The 22,250-nt window shown below is 44.3% G+C and overlaps 1 protein-coding gene across 2 annotated transcripts in view; it reads left to right on the top strand.

Annotated features, from left to right (window-relative positions):
- The first annotated feature begins 1,594 nt into the window (after positions 1-1,594).
- The window catches only part of USP22 (ubiquitin specific peptidase 22), a 91,607-nt gene continuing 70,951 nt past the window's right edge, over positions 1,595-22,250 (top strand). For both annotated transcript variants that reach the window (XM_064725993.1, XM_064725994.1), the window contains exon 1: positions 1,595-1,857. In XM_064725993.1, coding sequence (XP_064582063.1) covers positions 1,732-1,857 — 126 coding nt within the window. In that variant the 5' untranslated portion in view covers positions 1,595-1,731. The remainder of the gene's footprint in view (positions 1,858-22,250) is intronic.

Here is a 22,250-nt window from a genome sequence, read left to right on the forward strand (position 1 = left end):
CTGCTTTGCCACCAAACCTTCTAGCTACATATCATAAACCAGCCTTCCTACTATTTACCTTGCCTTCTTTTAAAACCAGCAGCAGCTCTGCAGGAAACGGAAAGTCCTCAGATGATTGTCACAAATTTTTGTATTTATTTCTCGCAAGCTGCAGCAGCAGGTCAGGAAACTGGACACTATATGGGGATCTGCAAACTGAAGAGTTCAAGGTTACAGCTCCTGAGGAATGGGATTAGCACGCACTGAAAAAGGGGATTGGTGAAATAATGTGGTGGCACTTCGCCACTTATTTCCTTGTGGCACAGTGTTTGCAGTGATTGTCTAAGAAGCCTCTGCAAAGCCTCTGCTCTCTCTTGAGAAACCACGGCATAATTCCCATCCTTTCCCTCCTGTCTCACTCCATTATGTAACCCTATAGCGTGTGTGGCATACAAGCTGAAAACTATGTACAGATCGCAACATTTTACACTGTCCACCCATTTCCTTGTATAGGAAAAAGCTGAAATAACACCACTTCTGGTTATACACCGCTTTTGTTTCTCCCCTATGGAACACCAGCATGCAGGCTGGCGGTATGGAGGGACCATATATGGTCCTGGGAGCCGGTCGGAGCGGGGCGCGGAGCCCTCCCGGGAGCCCGGGGATCGCTCTCCCCTCAGGAGACCCCGCTCCCCTCAGGAAGCCACTGAGGGAACGGCGAGAGCGGCACCAGCGGATGTGACAGCAGCGCAAGCTGCTCTGGGAGGGACCGCCCCCATCGCGGACGCAGCCAATCCGCTCTCCGTCTGCAGCGTGACTGACGTCCAGCCCAACCAATCACACCGCCGCTCCCACCACATACACCCCACCCTTTATTTCCGTTGGTCAGATAAGCTGTTAATCGTCCGGGATGTCCCGCCTTTTTCCGGCGGGGGAAATGCTAGGTAGGAAGGGTGGAGGGGGGAGAGAAGAAAGGGAAAGCAACCAATGAGATGCTAGAGATGGGTGGATTGACAGGTACGCGGACCAATCGGCGCGCTCCTTTCCCCCGCCGCTCCCTCCCTCGCGGGCGGCGGGGCAGAGGGGGCGCTCCTCCCGCACCTTCCCCGTTGGTCTATCCCACTCCGGGCCGGGCGGGCTGGGTTGAGTGAGCGGCTCGGACCATTGCTCGCGGCGGGCGGGGGGGGCGCGGGCGAGGCGGAGGAGGAAGGAGCCGGCGAAGGAGGCGGGGGGGCGGTTTAAAGGGACAAGAGCCGTGCGGGCGCCGGCGGGGGAAGCCGGAGCGGCGGCGGGCGGGTATTCGCCCCCTTCCCTACACACGCCCGCTCGCACCGCGGCCGGGGTCGCCGCCGCCAGCGCCCCCATCCCCTCCCTTCCCCTCCGCCCGCCGCTTCCACAGCGGCCTCTATGAGGTAGAAGGGAGCGGCGGCCACTCCGGGGGCGGCAGCGGCCGCTACAGCCGCCGCCTCCTCCTTCTCCTCGCCTCAGAGCGCCCCATCTTTGTGTGTGCGGGAGAAGGGCGGGAGGGAGTGCGCGCTGCCCGCCCGCCGCGCTTTGTTCGGAGCCGGGGGGCCGTGGCGGAGCCCCGGCTCTATGTGCCAGCGGCTCCCCGGCGGCGGCGGCGTGAGGGGCCGGAGCCCCTGAGGGCGGGGGGCCCCGGCCCGTGTCGGTGCTGCGGGGCGGGGGAAGGGGCCGGCTCGCTGCCCGCCGGCCCGGCCCGTGTGCGGGCGGATTGATGTGGGGGGGTCTGACATGAGTCCGCCGGCGGCCGGGTGCTGCCATGTGACCGGCTTCAAGGTGGAGAACTGGAAGCAGAACCTGCGGGCGATTTACCAGTGCTTCGTGTGGAGCGGCTCGGCCGAGACCAGGAAGCGCAAGGTACCGGGGGCGGCTCGCATCCACCCCCCTTCCCTTCCCTCCCTCCTTCCCTCCCTCCCCGACCCACCCGCCGCCGCCTCGGGGAGGGGACGGGTCCGGTCCCCCTCCAGCCCTCCCTCCTTCCCTCCCCACGGGGCAGGTGGGCCCGAGCTCCCGCACGCGGTCCTGGGGAGAGGGAGGAGGAAGCGCTCGGTGCCTCCGGGATGGCGAGGGGGGGGCACCGGGATGGAGGAGGGAAGCAGCCCCGGCGGGGCCTCCCTCCCTGCCACCTGCCCCGGCGGCTTTTCCGCAGCGGGGCTGTTCCGCAGCGCCGCCGCTTCCTCCTCCTCCTTCTCCTCCTCCTCCTCCTCCCGGAGGTTTCCCGGAATACCGGGGGGAGGGGAGGCCCGGGGCACCGGGCACGTCCGGCCTGTGGCGGAGCTTTGTGGAGCCCCGCGGGGCCGCGCCCGAGCCCGGGGGGCTGCGCGGAGCACAATGGCTGGGAGCGGGTCCCGGCGCCGGGGGCTGCGGCTCGCTCGGTTGTGTGTGTGTGGTTTTCCTTAAAAAAAAAAAAAAAAAGAAAAGAAAAAAAAAAAGCTGCTCGTGCTGATAATCCACTTGGAAAAGGGGATTCCTGCTCTGGTGGGGCGTGGGGAAAGGAACTGGCTCAGCCTGGAGTGCAGGGAAGGGCAGGAGGGGTTGGCGCCTGGGAAAAATCCCTGTAAACCAGGCAAAAAGCAGCAAGAGTGCTTTTCCCCACCTATCTCCTATGATAACATCCTTATACACATGTATGCTTCTGGAGGGCTGCTCTATGTACTGTGCAACTAATTACTGTTTTTCCCTAGAATCAACTAGTTTTTACTTCAAAGTGACTTGGCAGATTTCTGTCAGTCGTCGCATTGGTGACTGAGGAGGGGAAGGCAGCAGCTACACGGAGCAAAACTTGGGGTTTGGGACAGCACGGATTGTGTTTGTGTTGGAACAACCCATTGAAAACTTTGTGATCCCAGTGCTTTGCATTAAGCTGCTCAGCTTATTATTCATAATAGAACTAGAGCATGAAGGATGGACTTAAAGGGTGAGGTGCCAAAGCATTTCTCTGTGCTCAGTTCATGTTCTCAGGATAATCCAGTTTCCCAGTTTTTTTACCTAAAGAGGAAGAAATGGAATCTGAGAAGAAATATGTTTTAAATGGATTTAATTACTTGATAGCCCTGCAAAGTATGGCCAGACTTGTTTTAAATACCTTACCATTCCCTACGGGTCAATATTATGGAGTATGTTAGTCAAAATCTGGGTTTATTTAGCCTATAGCATGTTAAAATATAAATTGGGATATAGTTGATGGTGCTTTCAGCTTAAATGGAGAAAAAATTGTGTCTGTGCTATGGAAGAAAAAAATGGCAAGTGAGGTATGAAGATGTCTCAGACAAATATAAAGCAAGAGCTATGTGGAAGAATGAAAATAAAATTTCATTAGCAGAATTACCTTTTTCTAAATATGGAGCATCCTGTGTAACCTGCATACCTCCTGTGTGCTGCAACAGCTTTTTCCTTCTGAAATCTAACGCATGGATGTGTTCATCATTGCTTAAGAAAGCAGCTGAAAATACAGAATATTCCATTGTAATCAATCTGTTCTCACTTCCTCTTTGCACAGCCAGGCTCATAAAGCCGAACAGGATTGTTTCAAAATTATCTGTCAGCCCAGGAAAAACACCAGTTTTCCTAGTACATGCTAAAAATGCTTTTCCCCCTGCTTTTTTTTTAAGCAGGTTGCCAGTATGGAAACAATTGGGTGTCTGAATCCAGCCCACCTGAAATATGTGGGTGTGCATGATCAATATGGGGGAACATTTTGGGTAGCTAAATTGGGATTCAATTCCCTGTCTATGTTTTTAAGGATTGAAGGAAGTCTATAAATGACAGTTATGGTACTTTATTCACCCTTTATCTATATGAACATGAGACCTTCTTCTGTGGAATTTTAATTCACTGAAATTCCCTGTACATATGTGTGCCTGACAGTTTTACATGTAAAATTAGGAAAAGGGTGTTTTCTGTTTGGAGGTGTATTTATAGTCTAATAACTAGAAATAAAATTACCTAGATGGTCTATATAACTCAAAACCAATCCTTTGTCCTTTAATAGTTAACATACACATATATTATGTATATATGTATATATATTTTAGGAGCAAGCTGTGACTGCTTAAGAGCACCTATTCATTGGTGAAGATTCTTCTTAATCCTAATCATCAAAACGATGAGGCTAAATTAAAGGTTTATTAGCAAGAGATATTCTTTTTATTGCATGATCATGGACAGTCACATTATATGTTTATCACAGGAAACATTCCATATATATAATTGATCTTTATGGAAGGCACTGGGCAGTTTAACTGCTGCTCAGATGAAGGTAGGTGTAAAAATGCCTTGGCTGATGGTGAGAGCCAGCTGTAAATGGTTCTGGTTCTAGAATGGTAACTACCATCCCTCCTAAGCCTGCCTTGAAAATCCAGGGAGCAGTGGGAACTGCAGGGGGCAGAAAGGGTCCGTTCTCGTGCTGTACCTCGGCTGCGTTCTGCCTTGGCAGACCATTTTAGTGCTGTGCTGTTCGCTTTAATACGCACCTTTTCTGTGAATAAGCCTTTACGAGCTCCAGCTCACGGTTCAGTTTGCTTTACAGCCAGTGCTTCCAGCAGAATGGCTCTAAAGCCTGCTTTATAGTGGGAAAGCTGTCTCCTGAAGGTGTATTTCCATCCTCAGTCAGAAGCAGGGGGTAATTACGTACGTGTCTTTGTAGGCGCTGGGATTCTGGTGAAGATTTTCAGTGTGTTTGCTCCCGAAGCGTTGGCTGTGCCGGGGTTTGAGCTGTCAGCACGGTGCATTGTTGTGCCCACAGCGAGGAGCGAGGCTGGGACTTGCCTCATCTCACTGCAGCTCGGCCAAACTCAAGTGCAGCACTTGTACAAGCTGTGCTGGGCACGGGGATTGCCGTGGTGTAATTGTGTTGCTGGTGCTGAAGCCTAAGCAAAGACAAAGCTGTCACGCTGGAGAGTGGAACAAGAGAAGCAGGAGAAATCCAAAGACCGACTCTTGAAATTATAGTTATTGTGATGAAATGTTGGAGCTAGGTTTTAGACCTCCAGTTGTGTGTGAAGTGACATAAAATTAGGGTTGACTTTTTCATTGTTGGAGCTTTGACTTGTAACTCTTGAGTTTTAATTTGCCGTAGTTAGAATCTGTTTAATAACCTGATGGCACAGCTCGTGTTTCTGTAGGTCATGGACTTTACCTTGAGTATTTTGATCTGAAAATTACCTCACACTTAATTAAGTAACACTCTAGAAGAGGTCCTTAAATTTGTCACCACTACTCCCCATTCAGGAATTATGGAGAAGACAGAGGATGCTGAAAAGGCTTGTGCCAGACCTTCATGTCAGCTTTTTCCATTTTTTTTTTCTGTAGAGTCACACTTGAAACACTTGGCTTATTCCTTTAGAATTACAGATGAGAAAAATCTGTTTTGCAGTGCTGAATGTAGCTTTTGTCCCCATCAGTGAGCAATTACACATGTAGATGTATCTTTGTGTCCAGGAGTTGGTAAGTCATGGTTTCATTGCTGGAAGGGCAACTGAATTTATGATTAAATTCCCTCTTCCTGGACTCTGCGCCTTGGAGGAAAACTGTCTCATTCTGAATGGTTCTTACTATCACTGCCCTGAAAAGGCTCTTGATGATAAAAGTAAACTGGTCATTGTGACCACAGTCGTGATATGCACAAGGTTCTGTGTGGAATTTCAGAATGTTTGTTCAGTGCTTCAGCCAATAGATCAAAGAATAATTGCCTGTCAGGGGCTGTGCACTCTCACTGACAGCAGCTGCATTCTGGCATATTTCTGCCTGTTTGAGAGCTTCTCTTGTTTTTCCCATTATTCTCTCTTTACATGGGTCCTACAGGCCAATGTAGGACCCTGTCTGATCCTTTCAGATAGGAAGAAACATTTGCTTTTAGAGCTGATGACTTTTCATCGGGTATCATTCCCCCCATGAACTGGTGACAGTGTGTGGCTCCTTGTAATATTTTGACAGATAATCAATTCTTAGACTTAAACCTGAAATGACTTTGGTTCATTTCCTAACTTTCAAAGTTAAAAAGGTTAAAATAACATGGCAGATAACTGCTGTGTCATGTTTTCAGTAGTAAGTGTTGTGGTTCACAGTCTAAATCAGTGTGTCATGTTCTTGCTAAAGTGACTTTGCAGTCTTCAGGGTAAGCTGCTGGTGGAACTTCTCATCTTGTGCCTGTTGAGGCACGTTTGCTTCCCAAGGGCCTTGCCCATGTACCTGTCCAGGAACAGGGAGGTGCTGCTTAGCTGATTTGCTTTGTGCTGTAACAGAGGGGCCAGGAGCCTCACCAGGCTGTGCCATCTTCACAGCCTTGGTGTTTGGAATGCTTAAATTAACGAGGAAATCTTAGCTTGTTTTTCTTTAACGTTTTTAGCGTGTGCACCAAACTTCTGGATTGCAAATCCTGTGGAGCACTGGAAAGGGGAGTCCAGGATTCAAGAAGCATGTCTCTTTTTCAGCTGTGCACTCTGCTGTGGCTGCCTGAGTGAGCTGTGACTCGGGAAGGATGTTCTTCTTTGCCATGTGCTGTGGGAGCTGCCTTCTCCCTGAAAGCCCATGAGAGGTGTCAGAGTCTGCTGCAAGCTTCATTGTTCAGGAGGTCTCCAGTTTCATACCTGAGCAATCTTCCTTAGTTCTTAACCACTAAGGATTGAAAAGGTCCTTAGAGCTGCTGAAGGTAATGTTCTCTTTCCTCTCAGTGTGAAGACATGACCTTTGGTGTGAGAGATGCCCAGAAATGAGATTTTAGCTCTGTACTCAGCAGAGCCTGGTGTACATGGGATGTGCCAGGTAGAGAATGCTCCACTGAGCTTGTGTCTGTGGTGCTGAAGAACATAATACAAGCCCTTCCTCTTCCTAGTGGTGCTAAGCCCTATTTTGTATCCTGTATTGTGGTTTTTTTTTTTTTTTTTTTTTTTTTTAATCACTTGTTGGTTTCTGGTTCAAAGGTTAGGAATTAGTCTTGCACCATGAACTTGAAGATGGTGAATAGCCATTTTTAAATTGTGGGATCTGCACCATCAAGACTTCTGTTTTTTAACATGGATGGGAGAGACAATAAATGCAGTTTTGTTCCTCCTTGTATTTGTTCCCTTTTGTAGAGCAAGAAGATGGATCTGCACAGGCTGATGAAGGAAAAAATAGGGATATGTTGGACACGAAGGTTTATTTCTTTTTCTTTCCTGTAGTCTTATCAGCAGTCAAAGGTTTGCTCATAGCCAAGCTGTTTGTCAGAGTAGTTGTAGCATCTCTTTAATTTTGTCTGCAGTCAACGATTTTATTTGCTTAATGCTGAAAGCTTTTAAAATGAAATGACAGGGAGTAGTGTGAAGGTGAGCAGGGTGGAATGGCTTTGTTTGATTTGCTGGACTATGTGTTGAGCTTTATTTTAAGCCATCAAAGCTTTAAACCCCAAACAAAGGTTAGGTGATAGCCTCATTTTTGTTTCAAGCCTTAATCTGTGGCGTTAAGGTGAAACCAGAGCTGCAAATTGCTTGCAAACCTTGTACTCTCCTCCTTTCATTTGAGGATTTTCTGTTTCAGTAACCGGTGTAACAAATTTAGAGGCAAATGTTACTGACTGGTAGTGGAAGTTTTCTGCTTGTGAATTGCTGACTCTCCTCCTGAATTACTGCTCCTTGAGTTGAGCAAAAAAAAAGTGTTTTCCTTTGGGATGGACTCTGGGGATCCTTTTTCGTTAGAAATACTCTTGCAAGTGTTAGTTTGATTCCCAGTGGTGGCTGATTTGTTTTAGCCAGAGAAACATTAACTCGGTGTAAAACCTTGTGTTTCCCACATTAAACCAAGCACCCACAGTTTTTCCTGTTCATGTGCAGATCTATGAATTCTTATGAATAAACTGGTTTCTTTCTTGTTCCTGGTAGATATAGGTTGGTTTTTTTTAATTAGCCACACCTTTCTGTTTCACTTGACTGACAGCTACTTTAAAACCGTGGGTTTGGGCTTTTTATTACCTATATTCCCATGGTTCTCCAAGTGTTTGTAATGTGTCTGTAGCCTGCAGCAGCATCCAAGGTGAGGAGATACACATGTCCTCTTATTATACATCAGGAGAAAGGCAGTCTGAAGGTGACCCATACACATCTCACTGGCCTGTTCAAAACATTATTAAAAAAGAAATTATTTTTTTCCCCACCCTGCAAAGAGCCATTGTTAGAACCTTTCTAGACTTGAACAGAAAGAGCTGCCTAGAGCCACTGTCTCCAGTCTCTTGTTAACCTGTGGACAATGGAGAAGTGAGTGAAATGCTGTAATGACATTACAGTTTATTCTGTTATCCTGCACTGTGTTGTCAGCAAGGGTTGGAGTGTAGGGAGAGCCATATGTTACCCAAGAGGCCTGAAGTGGGAGCCTTGCCTTAGCAGAAACAGTTCTGGAAGCTGATAGATCTGTTCTGACTGGATGAAAGCTCTGTCTTGGTAGTTGTATTCTCTTACCTATTGATCTGGCACTCCTTTATGTACACTCGGCTTAATTCAAGCTCAGAACTTTGCTGCATTAGCTGGTAATAGAATCAATGGAAGGAGTTACTCCTTGCAGAACAGACCTGCGTTCTGACTGGGAGTGGGACCACATAATGCAACTGCACAGCAGCTCAGGAACAATCCGTGGTCTACTTTAGTGCTGCCATGGTGCTGATCTCTCTCTTTTAGGAGAAAGAATCATTTTATCTGTCTCGGGACCTATTGGAGGATCTGTAAAGTGAACTGTTACCAGACACCAGTTGACTCAAAGTAACCTGAGATTCACTTTATCAGTTGATAACTGATTAGCAGCAAGCAGTCCTGTCACATTCTTTTGTGGGTGGAATACAGCAAATACTCTACTTTACATTTTGCATTTCTCTACTTAAGTAGAATGCTCCTTAAGGTTTGGTTTTATTCTTCTTAAAACCTCTCAGTGATAAGTAACGCTAATGTAAAACTCGGGTTTTTTTGGTTTTTTTTTTGCCTGTCTCTGCTACTTTTAAAGTTGCTAAAGAGAACTTTTCCCCCTCCTCTTATTCTTCCTTTCCTGTGTTTAATGGAGCTTGAAATTAACGTGGCTCTTCTTGTCTACCTCTTGCATAGTATCACTGGTGATGTCAGCATATCCCTGGTGGGAAATATGTCTGTGAAGATCTACAGTGCACTAAATTTGTCATTGAATAAAAAAACTGGGTTTAGACAAGGTGAAATTTGAAAAAAAGAGAAAAAGTGGATATTGGAAACGAGTTGTTTTCAGCTACTTAAAAAGTAGTGTCTTTTAAATGAAACTATTGAGGGCTAGTGCAAATTTTCATATCCTGACACAAATTCTGACATTAAACATGACAAATACATTAAATATCCTCCTATTTCAGGTAGTGGTGAGAGGCAGCTCAACTGACACTGCTGGGTAGTAAGTCTGAAGTCAGAACTGGGATTTGACTGAGCTTAAATGATCTTGTCCTTGTACCGTGCTGGTTTTGCCATGGTTGGTTTGAACACACAGCTGAGCTCTTCTGCACATACATGTAAGATGTGAAAATGTAACTATTCATACAGTCAGTGAGTTCTGCTTGTGTAGAATTGAGATGTAGATATTATTAATCTACATTTCATTCAAGAGATCATTGGAATAGCTCCTCTTTGTCATTAGTGCCTTCCTCTGGAGTTCTGTGTTACAGCTCTTCCCTGGTATATTAAACCAAGATTTCATTCATGTATTAATCCATAGTTTAAAATATATTATATTTTAAAATCACCTAGTTATTAGTCCCTTTATGTGTTTAAGAAAAATAAAAGAGCCTGCAGCATTTGAATGTAGTTCAGTTATGGGGATGATGGAGGATCAAGCACCCATGTGGCACCGAGTTCCATTTGCCTTGCTTGTCACTCAGAAGTTCATGCATCCAAGTAGCCTCTTTTAAATAGGGTTTGGCTTTGGATTCATCTCACTGAATTGACTGCCAGGGCTTTTATATGTATGTTTTGCTTCTGTTTTTAAAGGGCTTTTGTTTTTGAATCAAGTACAGACTTGAATTACTTCAGTGTTTATCAGCACAAGGAAAGAAAGCAGCAGTTTATAAGCTTTATTTTTGCCTACCTCCCCCTTGCCAACTTCTGTTTAAAAAGTATCTTTCCCTCCTTGTGTCTTTGTACAGCCTGATGTTATTTCACAAAGTTTGTCTAATTACAGTTTGTACTTCTGTCCTCTGCAATCAGCCTTGTTGTTGCATTGCAAGTCAGATTTTAAGGGACCTTGTCTACAATATGCTTGGTAAATAAAGGTGAGATTTATTGCACAGCAGATGTATGACAGCTCAGTAAGTGCAGACAGCTGAGATAACTGACTGATTTCAGAACCTCGTTTGAGCCTTTGTGACCCTCTGCCCTCCAGGGACAGATGCAAAATTTATCTTAAGGTTTTATGTTTTTCTTTGCTGTGCTTCATTATTTTCATATCACTGCCCAGTTTTGCCCCTGACTGGATCTCTGTCCTGGTGGCCAGGGTGAAGCTCTCACTCACACTGGCCTCTGTGCATTGCTGAATTCTGCCATGCTCTCTCAGCAAGCATCCCCTCCCGAGAGATTATTATGGGAAATGTTTATCTGCACCATGAACACTCAGTGCTTTGGTCACTCATGACTACATTTTGTGTTTTTGGTTGCGGCGTGATCTTGATGTGGAGAACAGGGTGAGAAATGCCATGAAAATAGTTTCCAAGTTCCTGCAGTTCTGTGCATAAAGAGGAACAAGACTTTCCTCTGTAATGATGAGGCTGTTCCCCAAGGAAATTTATCTTATACTGTGTTCAGCATAATTTTATCTTACTGCCCTTCGTGATGTATTTCCTTGTCACTTAGTAGTTCTGCTACTCAGAACTTTTCTTGCTATGCAAGTTTCTGAGTTATCCCAATAAATTAAATTTGTTTTCTGCATCTCTTGGTAATAATTATGTCCTTATTGAGAGATTTTGGGAAGTAGGAGATATTTTCTTTGTCTGCCTTAGGCTGTGTACTGCAAAAATCTGACTGTAGAAAAACAGAACTCTGATTTTGCAGTAACCTGAAGAATTACTTTATTACAGCAATTTTTATAAAGCAAGCAGTTTAATTGTGTAAGCACGTTGTATCCGTATGTTGAAACTGGCAGGCAAGTTGTTTTATGCAGTGGTGAAAAGGATGTTAAGGAGAAGGTGAGTTAGCAAATCTGACAAGTTTTAAAATCTTGAATTGAAATTTGGAAACTACTTATAGATATGTGTTCCAGTGAGACACAAGTACATGATGGAATTGGTAAATGGTTTGGGTGAGAAGAATGCCAATGAGGCAAAGGACAGGCAATATTTGATTTACCAGAGAAAAGCCAGAGATGTGAAATTTGAACCTTTCTGTGCATTATCATGAAGACTGGTAAGTGAAGAACGTGAAAACCAGCTCTTCTGCTCTGGGTGAACAAATGTCTTTCCTCAGTAGTGTAAGGAGTTCCCAGCTCTGGGCTGCACATTGCTGCTGTGGTACCATTGCTGTGTCATGTTTGTGTGGTTGTGCCATGAACCAGAAAGAGCAGATAAAGATGAAAATTTTTTTTTCCTCCTCTTACTGATACTTCACCGACCTGAGTAGTGACACTGGGAGGCTGCATGTGAACAATAACTGCTGCTGTGCTCTGGACTGTGCCAGTGACAGACCCTGTGTGAGTGTTGTCCTAAAGGTGCCTTCCTCTGTAAAGGGTTTCTAATCCTGACTTCATCCAGAAGCGTCTGTGAAGGAACCTCTGTTAGTGCTGCAGTGCTGTGCTTGTGCCTGCTGTTCTCACAGGTGTGTGCTGAGCCTGATACATGAAACTTGTCTTATGTCTGCAATTGTTGGAACTTACTCCTGTATGCAAATAAGCCACCTCAGTTTCCTTGTGAAAAATAAATGAATCGGGGAGTGTAGAATGCCTGTAATGTGTGATCAGCTATTACAGTAAATCTACTTTTCATATTATGTTTAATTTAATGAAATGAATAGTGTTTTTCCAAGTAATCAAGTTATGAGCCACTCGTGTCCCTCTTTAAACAGGCCCGTCTCTAAGTTAAGATTTCCGTCTTTTATAATCAACCTCTCTTAAGCTGATGTAACTTTTTTGTTGGTTTAAAGCATGTGGTCATGGGCCGTGTGCCTAGATCATGCTCCTGCTGCATGTAGTTGAGGATGATGGGATAATGGGACTGTAAATTATCTCTTTATGGTGCTGGTTTTCCTCTGGCCTCCTCCCTTGTGCAGTGTGGAGCAGCCCCAAGGCTGTTCCGAGCGGTGCCAGCTGGCTGGAGCCCTGGGGGCCGCTGTGCCAGATGGAGACAGCAGCGCTCCAGTGAGAGCCAAACGTGCTTCCCTTCCCTTGCCGGGGTCGTGGAGAGGCGCAGCCTCTGCAGCCCCGCCGGGATCCCTGGGCAAGATCTGTCCTGGGCCCCGCTCGCTCCCGTGGGCCTTGGTTACTCCTGTGGGCCTTGGTTACTCCTGTGGGCCCCGCTCGCTCCCGTGGGCCTCGGTTACTCCTGTGGGCCCCGCTTTTACTCCCGTGGGCCTCGGTTACTCCCGTGGGCCCCGCTTCTCCCATGGGCCTCGTTCTCCGTGGGCCCGCTTGCTCCCGTGGGCCGCTTTTACTCCGTGGGCCTGTTACTCCCGTGGGCCTCGGTTACTCCTGTGGGCCCTGCTCGCTCCCGTGGGCCTTGGTTACTCCTGTGGGCCCCGCTCGCTCCTGTGGGCCTCGGTTACTCCCGTGGGCCCCGCTTTTACTCCCGTGGGCCTCGGTTACTCCCGTGGGCCCCGCTTTTACTCCCGTGGGCCCCGCTTTTACTCCCGTGGGCCCCGCTTGCTCCCGTGGGCCCCGCTTGCTCCCGTGGGCCTCGGTTACTCCTGTGGGCCTCGGTTACTCCTGTGGGCCTCGGTTACTCCCGTGGGCCCCGCTTTTACTCCCGTGGGCCCCGCTTGCTCCCGTGGGCCTTGGTTACTCCTGTGGGCCCCGCTCGCTCCCGTGGGCCTCGGTTACTCCTGTGGGCTCGTCCCGCCGTATCCGTGGGCCTCTACCTTTTACTCCCATGGGGCCTCCCTGCTTGCTCCTCTGGCCGTCCTCCTTCCCTTGCCTCCGTTACTCCTCTACTGCAGCCATGGAAAGGACTGGGCTAGGGCATCTGTCAGGCTTTTTTTTTTGGAGTACATTCATAATTCAATATTCAGCCATTAAACATTTTCAATGTGTTAGCATCTCCTTTTTCCTGGTTTATGCTTTTGTACTGTATCTGTGAAATGTTCAATTCCATAGCATGTACAGATGCTCGGTATTGAGACAGATTTTTTCAATTTGATTAAGTGTGGTGGTTCCTGATGTGTTGTCCTGCTTTTTTCCTCACTACTGAAAAATGCTGTTATCCATAAGATACTGAGACTAGAAAAAGCTTGTTAATGCTGATATTTTTTTCACTAAAATGAAACAAAAACCCCAAATCCTTCATTCCACTGTCTGAAATGACAACTTCAGACATGCTCAAAAACAAAGGCATCCCTTCATTTGCCTAGTTGGCTTTATAGTTTTTATTGAAAAAAAATTGATTTCTTAGAATACCACTGAAATCAGTTGTTGGTGTTACTGCATTGTATTCAGCCCTGTGGTTTTTTTGTATTCCAGAACAATCTTAGTGTAGATTAATCTCATCTGCCCAAGATGTACCCCACAAAACCCATGTGTTTGAATAGTCCCATCTTGTGGAGATGAGGACAACAAATTGGTGAAACTCTTTGAAGAATCCAATTCCCTGGTGGCTGCTCAAACAGGTATTTGTTACACCAACCTACCCAGTGTTTCTCACTCTCTTGACCCAGAAGGCTTTGTTCTTACTGACCCATTAATGCAGCTCACACTTCTAATCCAGGAACCCAAAATAGCTGCCAAGCCTGGATTTTACTGTGGTGGCATTTGCTGCACAGGTAGTTGGTACAACCCCCCGTGCAGAACTGCAGCTGAAAACCCCCCTGGGCTGAGGCACTTGAGACTGTTTTGGGCAGATATTTCAAGTGTCTGATTTAAATAAGGTAATAAACCCAACTTGATAGTTTGTACAAAGGATTTACTGGAAGAACAATATATTTTGGGTCAAGTCTCCCTGACAATCTCCAGAACTGGCTGTGAGTGGGAATGGGGAAGGAAGGATGTGCCTTGTAGCCCTGATGATTGTCTAGAGGAGTGAACTACAAGGAGGATGGACCACAGGAAGTGGTAGTTACCATATTCCAGCCTAAATAGAATTTATCTCTGCTCTTGAAGAAGGACTGGTGGTGTTTTTGTGATCTGTTAGGACATGAGTGAGGTTTGGGAGTGATCATTCAGTCTTGTATCAGCAAGGGAAGTGATTTAAGGCTGAGTCTATCTTGAAGGACACACCACTTTGAAATAATGAAGCAGTGGGAAGAAATGTATGGTGAGAAATAATTTAAAGGCTTTAGATGCATTTCCCTGATTTCTTTACAAAGTAGTTTTTTCAAAGTGACCTTCATTTGCAGGAACAGTTTTTACTCAGTGTGTGCTCCTCTTTGCTACACAATATTTTTGCTACCTTTTTACTTGGAGAAGCTTCAAATCACAGGGAATTGGAGGTAATTTCCTAGCAAGGTAGTAAATGACTTGTAATAGCTTCTTACAAAATTCTCAACACATACTGTTCTCTTAATACTCTTTTTTGCAGGTGTGTTATATCTACTTACAGGTATCTGAAATAAAGCTTTTCAAGGAAATTGTGACATTTTCCTTTTGTCATGCAGAAAGCTCTGTTCTATGTAAACCCTTGCTGAGTGTGATGCCTGCAAGACTGTTCCTGTCACTTTAAATACTTTTATATCCATAAAACTAATGAATTAGTTTTCTTTCAAGATATGAAATCCTTTTGTCCTGCTCTTCCTCAGTGCTAAATCCCTTAACCTCACCAATTCATATGTTTCAATTCACACTGCTTAACTGCTCAAAGTATTTCCTTCAAGTTAAGGTCTTGAAAGTAGAACACATAATATGTGAAATCAACTCTTACCAGCATTAATGTACTTTTCTTCTGGTTCACGAAGCAAAGAGATTGCTTTAGAATTGAAATTGATGATTGGTGGAACTCCCAAACTGTTTATTGAAAAAAAATTCAGCAAACCAGATCAAAGAGCAGAAGTCATGCTTTAGTTCTGTCAGTTCTACAGAGCAGAAGATTGAAGTGTGGTGAGTGTTCAAGCAGGAAGGAGATTGCACTGTGTGTTCTTCAGCTTTGTCCTTTGCTGCTTCTTCAAGTTTTGCTTTAAGAATTTGTGGTGAGGAGCTTTGGTTCCAGGTTTCTTTGTGGTCAGTTAGCTGGAAAAGTGGAATGGATGACCAGGAGTCTGCTTCTTAGCAGAGATGGTTTTGATGTAATTTCCTGTCTGACCTTCCAGTGGGGCCAGAGCTGGTTTTGAACCTGCCCTTAGCAAGTAATGGTGAGTTCTGCTGCAGAGCACACAAGGTCTGGCAGACTTTGTAATGTCCTGAGTTGGACTCAGTGATCACACCAAGCTTTCAGTGTCTCTCATTTCACATCAGCTTGGCTTGACTGAGTTTGTCAATGATTTTTGTGCTAAGCAGGAGCAATCTGGTGCATTGTTTCCTGATTTTTGTTCTGTATCTGTGCTTTGGAGCAATCCTCTACAACAGACAGCACCTTGTTTTTAATGGCTACTTTACTCATTTTTTCTTCCATACCATGAGTTTTCCTTCATGTTCCTACTTCTCTGGCTGTACACTGCCTCTTCCCCTAGAAATTATCTGTTTGTTTACAGTTTAGACAAATGTCTGCATTTCTGTGCTCCTCATTTCTTACCATGAGCCCACCCTTTCGAGCCTGAGCACGGAGCACTTCTCCTGCCACAGAGTCTGAGCAGACTGTTCCTCATGCCAAGGTTGTAAGTGTTAATCTTGCTGCAGACTGGGGTGATAATTCATTGCTGTCACAGCAACACATGCTGAAAGTTGCTTCTTGCCAGATTTGTTGGCTATATGCTACACTAGAGAAAATTATTTCAAGAGTCTTATTGCATAGCCAGATGCTGCAGAACTCATGCAATCAACCTCCCCTCCCCCCTTTTTATGGCTGCTCTGACTTCAGGGAGGAAAAACTATTATATACTGAAACACATTCCTGTGTAACACTAGTAAGGACGTGGATGAACTTCTGATTGTGGCTCATTTTTCTGGTTTTTCATGTAGGGAAGTTCTGGTTTGTGTTCAGGATAAAAAGGAAGGAAAGCTTTTAAGGTAGGACAAGGGGAATTTAAAAAAGGAAATTAACAGTTTCTCCCCTGCTGTTTGTTGGGTTCTCTGCCATAGTTGGGTGCTGTGGAAATTTTGTGTTTTCTCTAAGAGGCAGTGACTGGGTTGGCTCAGTTCAGAAGAACTGGAGTCCCTGCCATCTGTGTCCTTAGGATCTTTCAAAAGCAGGAGAACTTTTGTGAACTCTGGATATCATCACATCTCAGCACTGGCCTAAAGATGGTGTTTGGTTTAGTTATATCTGAGATGTAGAGCCCTGAAGAGGAAAATAAGTGGATTTTTGGTACAGGATCTGAGTCCCCTGTAACAACTTAACATTTGCTCTTATATATGTCCTGTAGAAAAATGCAAGTTATGTAGGTTTTTTTTCCCAAGGTATCCATTTCATTTTGGGCATGGTGGTGTCTGATTACCAGGGAGGTGAGATTTACTGACTGTTTAGTCAGACAGAAATACACTTTTCCCAATGTATTTCCAGCATAAATCTCATCATATCCAGTGGCTGGACATTGTGTCACCAATAATTTTATCCTCTCTTTGTGTTTTAAGAGAAGGTGCCATAGAAGTTATATTATTATGAATGTGTTCCCAGAGGACAAAATCCAGGTAAAAATGCAGTGTTGGAGAGTTTATTATTACCCACACATTGTGTGTCATGCAGAGCTCCCCTGCTTTTCATTCCTTGGCCTCAGTTCTTTGCACTTCCAGATCACAGGATTTTCCTTGTGCCCTGAAAATCACAACTAGGCAGGGCTTCTTCCAGACCTGAGCAAATCCCCTCTGTGCTTGGCAGGGAGAGCTTTTCAGCAATTTCAGGTACTCTGAGAAGGCCTGAGGCCTCAGTGCTCTCAAATGCTTTTTTAATCCTGCTGTAAAGCACAAAGCCATGTATTTGTCCCCAGAACACCACCCATGTTTTTAGCTGTGGAGACAAAGCAAGAGATCAGGACTATAAATCTGTACTGGCTCTCATGGAATATTTCTGCTCTAATCTATGTGAGATTACTGGTGATTTGCAATTGTAATACTCTCCTGAAGAATCCCTTGGTTTTGCTTCAAGCTCTTAACTGGTTTTTCAAGTGCAATATGCCAAGGAAGTTCTGGCTTTTGTTCAGATAAAAGACTTTATAATTCACTTTCTCCCTCGTTGCTGTGTTTCCCTTTATCCTGCTGTTGTGGTTTGTGTTTGTATCAGCCTCTCATTTTCCCATGAGCAGGGGCTTTAAGAGCCCAGGCAGTTCCTGTTGCTGGGGTGGCCTGTGCAGCTTTGGGAGCTAAGGGAGAAAGGTTGAGTTCCCTGTTCTGTTTCTGGCCTCCACTGCCACATCCAAATGATGGATGGAGGCTCAATCTGTGCATTATAGATGTTGAATTTATTCCTGGTACTGTTTCCGTGAGTGCAGGAACAGGAATTTGTTTAGAACAAATTGACAGATGAGTTCTCTGTTCATACCAACATTCAGATTGCACTCTGGTTATTTTTAATAGCAAATACAATGTCTTTTTTTTTTTTTTTTTTTTTTTCTTTTTAGCAATGCCAAGCACACACAAATGTCTGCTGCTATGTTAACTTTGATGAGGGATTTGGAGCTTTGATGAGCTCTACTGTATATAGTTAATGTTTTCCCTAAGTGTTGGGAAGTCTGAGTTTTGGAAGCTGGGACAGGCTAGATCCATGGAAGAATGTGTAAAAATGTGTCTCATCTGCCAGAGAAGATTTGTTAGTATGTGAAGGGCAATAAATTATTTAAAGTTTCTGAAAACTGTGATATGGGGAAGAAGGAAAGCAAATGATGAATACATAACTTCTCTCTTTCCCAGTGAGACTGCTGTTTGAGATCTTCAGGTCCAGCTGCTCCCTCCCAAATTCAGCTGCTCAGCTGGGAAACAAGAAGTGTTAAGTTGATCTGTTTGCTTGAACTGATTGATTTCAGACCTCAGCCATTTACAGCTTTGGGGCAGAGCTTGTGGAGTCCTACCTTGTGATGATGTTTCCCTGTTGGAATGCAATGTGGTAATTGCTGAGATTGCATCAGATGGATTCCCTGCTGAAGGGAACCTGTGGGTTCCAGCAGCCCATCCACCTTCCTTTGGGGAGAGAACTGGAATTGAGAAGGGCAGGCAGGACCCACAGAGCCCTTGCTGCTGTCTGAGCTTTGCTTATTGGGCTTCTCTGGAATTCAGTCTCCTGCTTGATTGAAATAATTACCTTCTGCCACAGCAAAGCTTTGTTTCTGTATGGGCAGTAAGTAAATGGAAAATAATGGGAGATGGAAGCCTGTACAACATCTCATACAAACTGAGGGAATGTGGAAGGGTTGGAGGCAAAGCCTCTTTGTTTTGGGTGGGGGATGATGAGGGAAGAGTATTTTTAATATGTTGGTTGTTTAGGAAACCTCTGAATAGTGAGCAGTGAGGACATGGCAGGGAATTCACTACTGGAGTGTGGTAGAACAGCCCAGAGCTCTGTTCAGGGGTGATGATCCCCCCAGACCCTAAGGGAGAAATGGGATTTGAGGCTGATTCTGTCAGGGTGGTGTTGGTGGCACAGCTGGTTCTGCCCATCCCAGCAAAGTGTTCTGTCCACAATTGTTAACATGAGGCCCTGGCACAGGAACTGTTGGCCAAGTGGGATTTCCCTGAAGGACGTTGGAAAGGCAGCAGAAATTGCAGAGCAGACTCAGCTCAGAGGGAAGTTATGGCTCTTTCCTGTGGATGCACCTTCTTGATTTTTGTCCTTTTTTAATGCATATGTCAAAATTCAAATTTAAAACCACATAACAAAGGAAACTTTTTCTGTCAGTCTGAAACCCAAAACCCTTTCACTTGGTGCTGTAGTAGCATGGAAGATTCCTTGGTTGTACCAATACTCCTCATTCTTGGAGAGTCTTGAAGGAACATATTGGCTGATGGGAAGCCAGTTGGAAATGAGAACTCTTTTCTTCAATTGGAAAACCAAATGAGTATATCCTTAAGTCCCTCAAAAGCACTGCTCATGCTATCTAATATCTGTTAATCATTTCTTAGGAGAAATTATGGAAATGTTACTCAATGCCCTAATTCTCTGCAGTGTTTCTAATTACTCCATTGATTATTTTGAAGCGTAGATTTGTGTAAAGGAACACTGGGGTATATTTGAACAAATACAGAGCAATAAAACTGTAATTGTAATTCATGTACATTCAACAAACAAAGCATTAATTTTATTAGTTTTTCCAGCAGTCTGTGTGTTTGAAGTGTGTGGCTGGTTCTTTCTCAAGTCTGTGGCTCATTAAACTTTCTGTACTGTATTGTCTCATCTGTCAGGCAATCTCACATTGATTTGCTGTTTTATATGTACATATTGTACAAGTAATTCATTTTAAAAAGTAAAAAAATGTATGCAAAGGCTGGTTTAGGAGTTGTTTGTAGTAAAGTTTTACCATTCTCCATGGTATTGTCTTAATCATAAAAGAAAAAAAAAAAAGTTCCTCAGGTTGTTCCAGTCAGTCTGCGTTCAATGAGTGAGTTCTGGTCCACTGAGCAGCCACTGCTCTGTTATAGCAGAGTTAATAATACTGTGACTTCATCTATTGTTTCACTAAAAATGCCAATAATTATTGTAAGTGGTTATGAAATTTCTTTCTTTCAATCCCAGTGTCTCACAACAGGCTCCTATTAAACTTCATCCTGTATCATGAGAGACCAGAATAAGATGAGAAAATGTGTTTTGGTGTTTAGAATCCTGTAAGAGCACTTTCTTATTTCATTTTTGTGATGTTGTCGTTGGGTGGAGCTCAGTGCTTGGGGTTTTTTATTCCTGTATAAATGCATTTCCAGATGTTAACTTCTGAAAGTCTCAGTTTGAATTTTGAGGTTTTAATCCTTCATTTCAATGCACAGAACCATTGCAGTGGATTTTTTTTTGAAGTTTAATTAGGGGTTTTTGGTGTGTGTATATATGTTAAAAACCCACACACATACAGTCACTGGTAATTTGCTTAACCTTGGGCAGGAAAAGTGGAGAATGGTAACTGAGATGCCTCAAGGTGTGTGGTATCCAGTGTAGTGCAGAATCTGTTCTTTCTCTGCCTGTTTAAGCCTCAGGTTCACTCATTTAACGATCAATTAAAGAGGCTTCAAGGTCTGCTGTGTTTTGTCAGAGCAGCAGAGCCAGACCATATGGATGATGTTTTCTCCCTTTATCCTTTTTTGTAATTTCTTTGGATGTGTTTGGCTGTTGGTGTTTGTTGTCTTACTCTGATTAAAAGATGAATTTAGTTTGTGATGGGAGTTAAAGAGCAATTTGTTTCACCAATGTGTGTTCCAATTTTCATTAGTGTCGTTTTTCTAGTTGGGAGTCTTCAGATAGATGATTCTTTTTTCCAAAGAAGTTATTTAAATCACATGATGATGATATTTATGCAACTGAAGTTTTCTATGTTCTGCTTTGCACAAAAGTTCACGTGTACCAAGTACCCTCACACTCCCCTGATAAAATCAGCTCTAAATTACATCTGAGTAATTCTTTTCTGAAGCTGTCTGCAGCTTTTGCTAAATGAAACACTACTTATCTTAATTATTAGTGTTAATGGACGTGGTGTGGGCTCAGTATTTGCTGTTTCCAGGTAGAATCTCAGTTTTGTCTTTTTGTGCCTGACAAACGTGACAGAGCTGCAGCTCTGAGTGCGGTGTGTGAGTGAATCACGGGCACCAGGAGGTGCTGGCAATCACCTGGGCTGCAAAAGCAACTTCTCTGCTTTCAGGCATCTTCTGCAGGCCCTGCTACTCCTCAAATGCCTCGTGCTCCTCGTTTGTCAGGTGCATGTGTTCCACTGATGGATTATGGTTTCTCCCTCTGTTTTTCTCTTCTTAAAAGTCTCTGAGCTCTTACAGAATCTGCTGCTGTCCAAGGATGCAATGTGAACTACTGAATATCCATGGCATTAATAAACAGATCAAAGCCTCTACAAAAACCCCATGTATTTCCCCATTATACAGACAATTCTTGTGTTAAGGTATCATTTTTAATTGAAATTGCAATGTGTCCCTGGTACTTGGTATTTGCTGAGTGTTAAGAGTATATAAATTGTGTTCTGAAACCATCTTTGTAGGAAATTAGGATTCAAATTCTGTTTTCTTTCTTCTAAGTAAAATGGTTACACTTTTTAACACATTGTGTGTGTATGTACATAAATTGTATTTTCATTTGAGAAGGAAGAACAGTTCTTTCCAAAATGCAGAATTTCCCAAGAGCCAGTGAAAGAAAAGGGAGCTGAACGGGCTGAAACAGGTTTGTTCTAGGAAGTTGTCACATTGAGTGGAGTTCTATTTTCCCTCTTTCTTCACAATATTCCTGACATGTCCACCATGTGGATTTTTTCTCCTTGTTGCTTTTTAGTGTTGTCAGTTGACTTGTGTCGAGCAGAACTGCAGTGATGAATTTGCTGTGCAAACACTCGTTCAAAGGGTCCTGTGGAATATTAATAGATCTGATATTTTCTCCATGAATTTTACCTGGGAATGGTGAACTGGAAAGTCCTGATGCAGATTCTGGGTTAAACATGTGTAGGTATCACTTTCCCCCCCTCAGTTAGCACTGCCATCACTTGATTATCAGGAATGGGACATCAGGAAATCCTGCTCTGATTAAGTCTTTTGGCATGGTAATTTCAATTACTTCATTACTGAGGAAGAAGTGCCAGGGAATGGATTTGCAGGACTGATGAAAACCACTTGAACATGCCTGTAAAGTTTCTGAAAAATCTCCCCTCTCTTAGAGAATCTTTTAATTTCATCCTTAATTTCTGTGTGATTAATGAAAGAATAACTGGATTAATTCATTAACTTTGACAGGCAAATTGTCTTTTACATCAGAGTACTGTTCTAGCTCTTTGGCAGTGGACTAAATTAAATCTCTAGTAGGAACCTTAATGTCTTCACAAAAAAAAAAGGTGGAAAATGTCATGTATTATGTAGCATGTTACATTTCT

This window comes from Zonotrichia leucophrys, chromosome 14, assembly GCF_028769735.1.
Source record: "Zonotrichia leucophrys gambelii isolate GWCS_2022_RI chromosome 14, RI_Zleu_2.0, whole genome shotgun sequence".
Lineage (NCBI taxonomy): Eukaryota > Metazoa > Chordata > Aves > Passeriformes > Passerellidae > Zonotrichia > Zonotrichia leucophrys.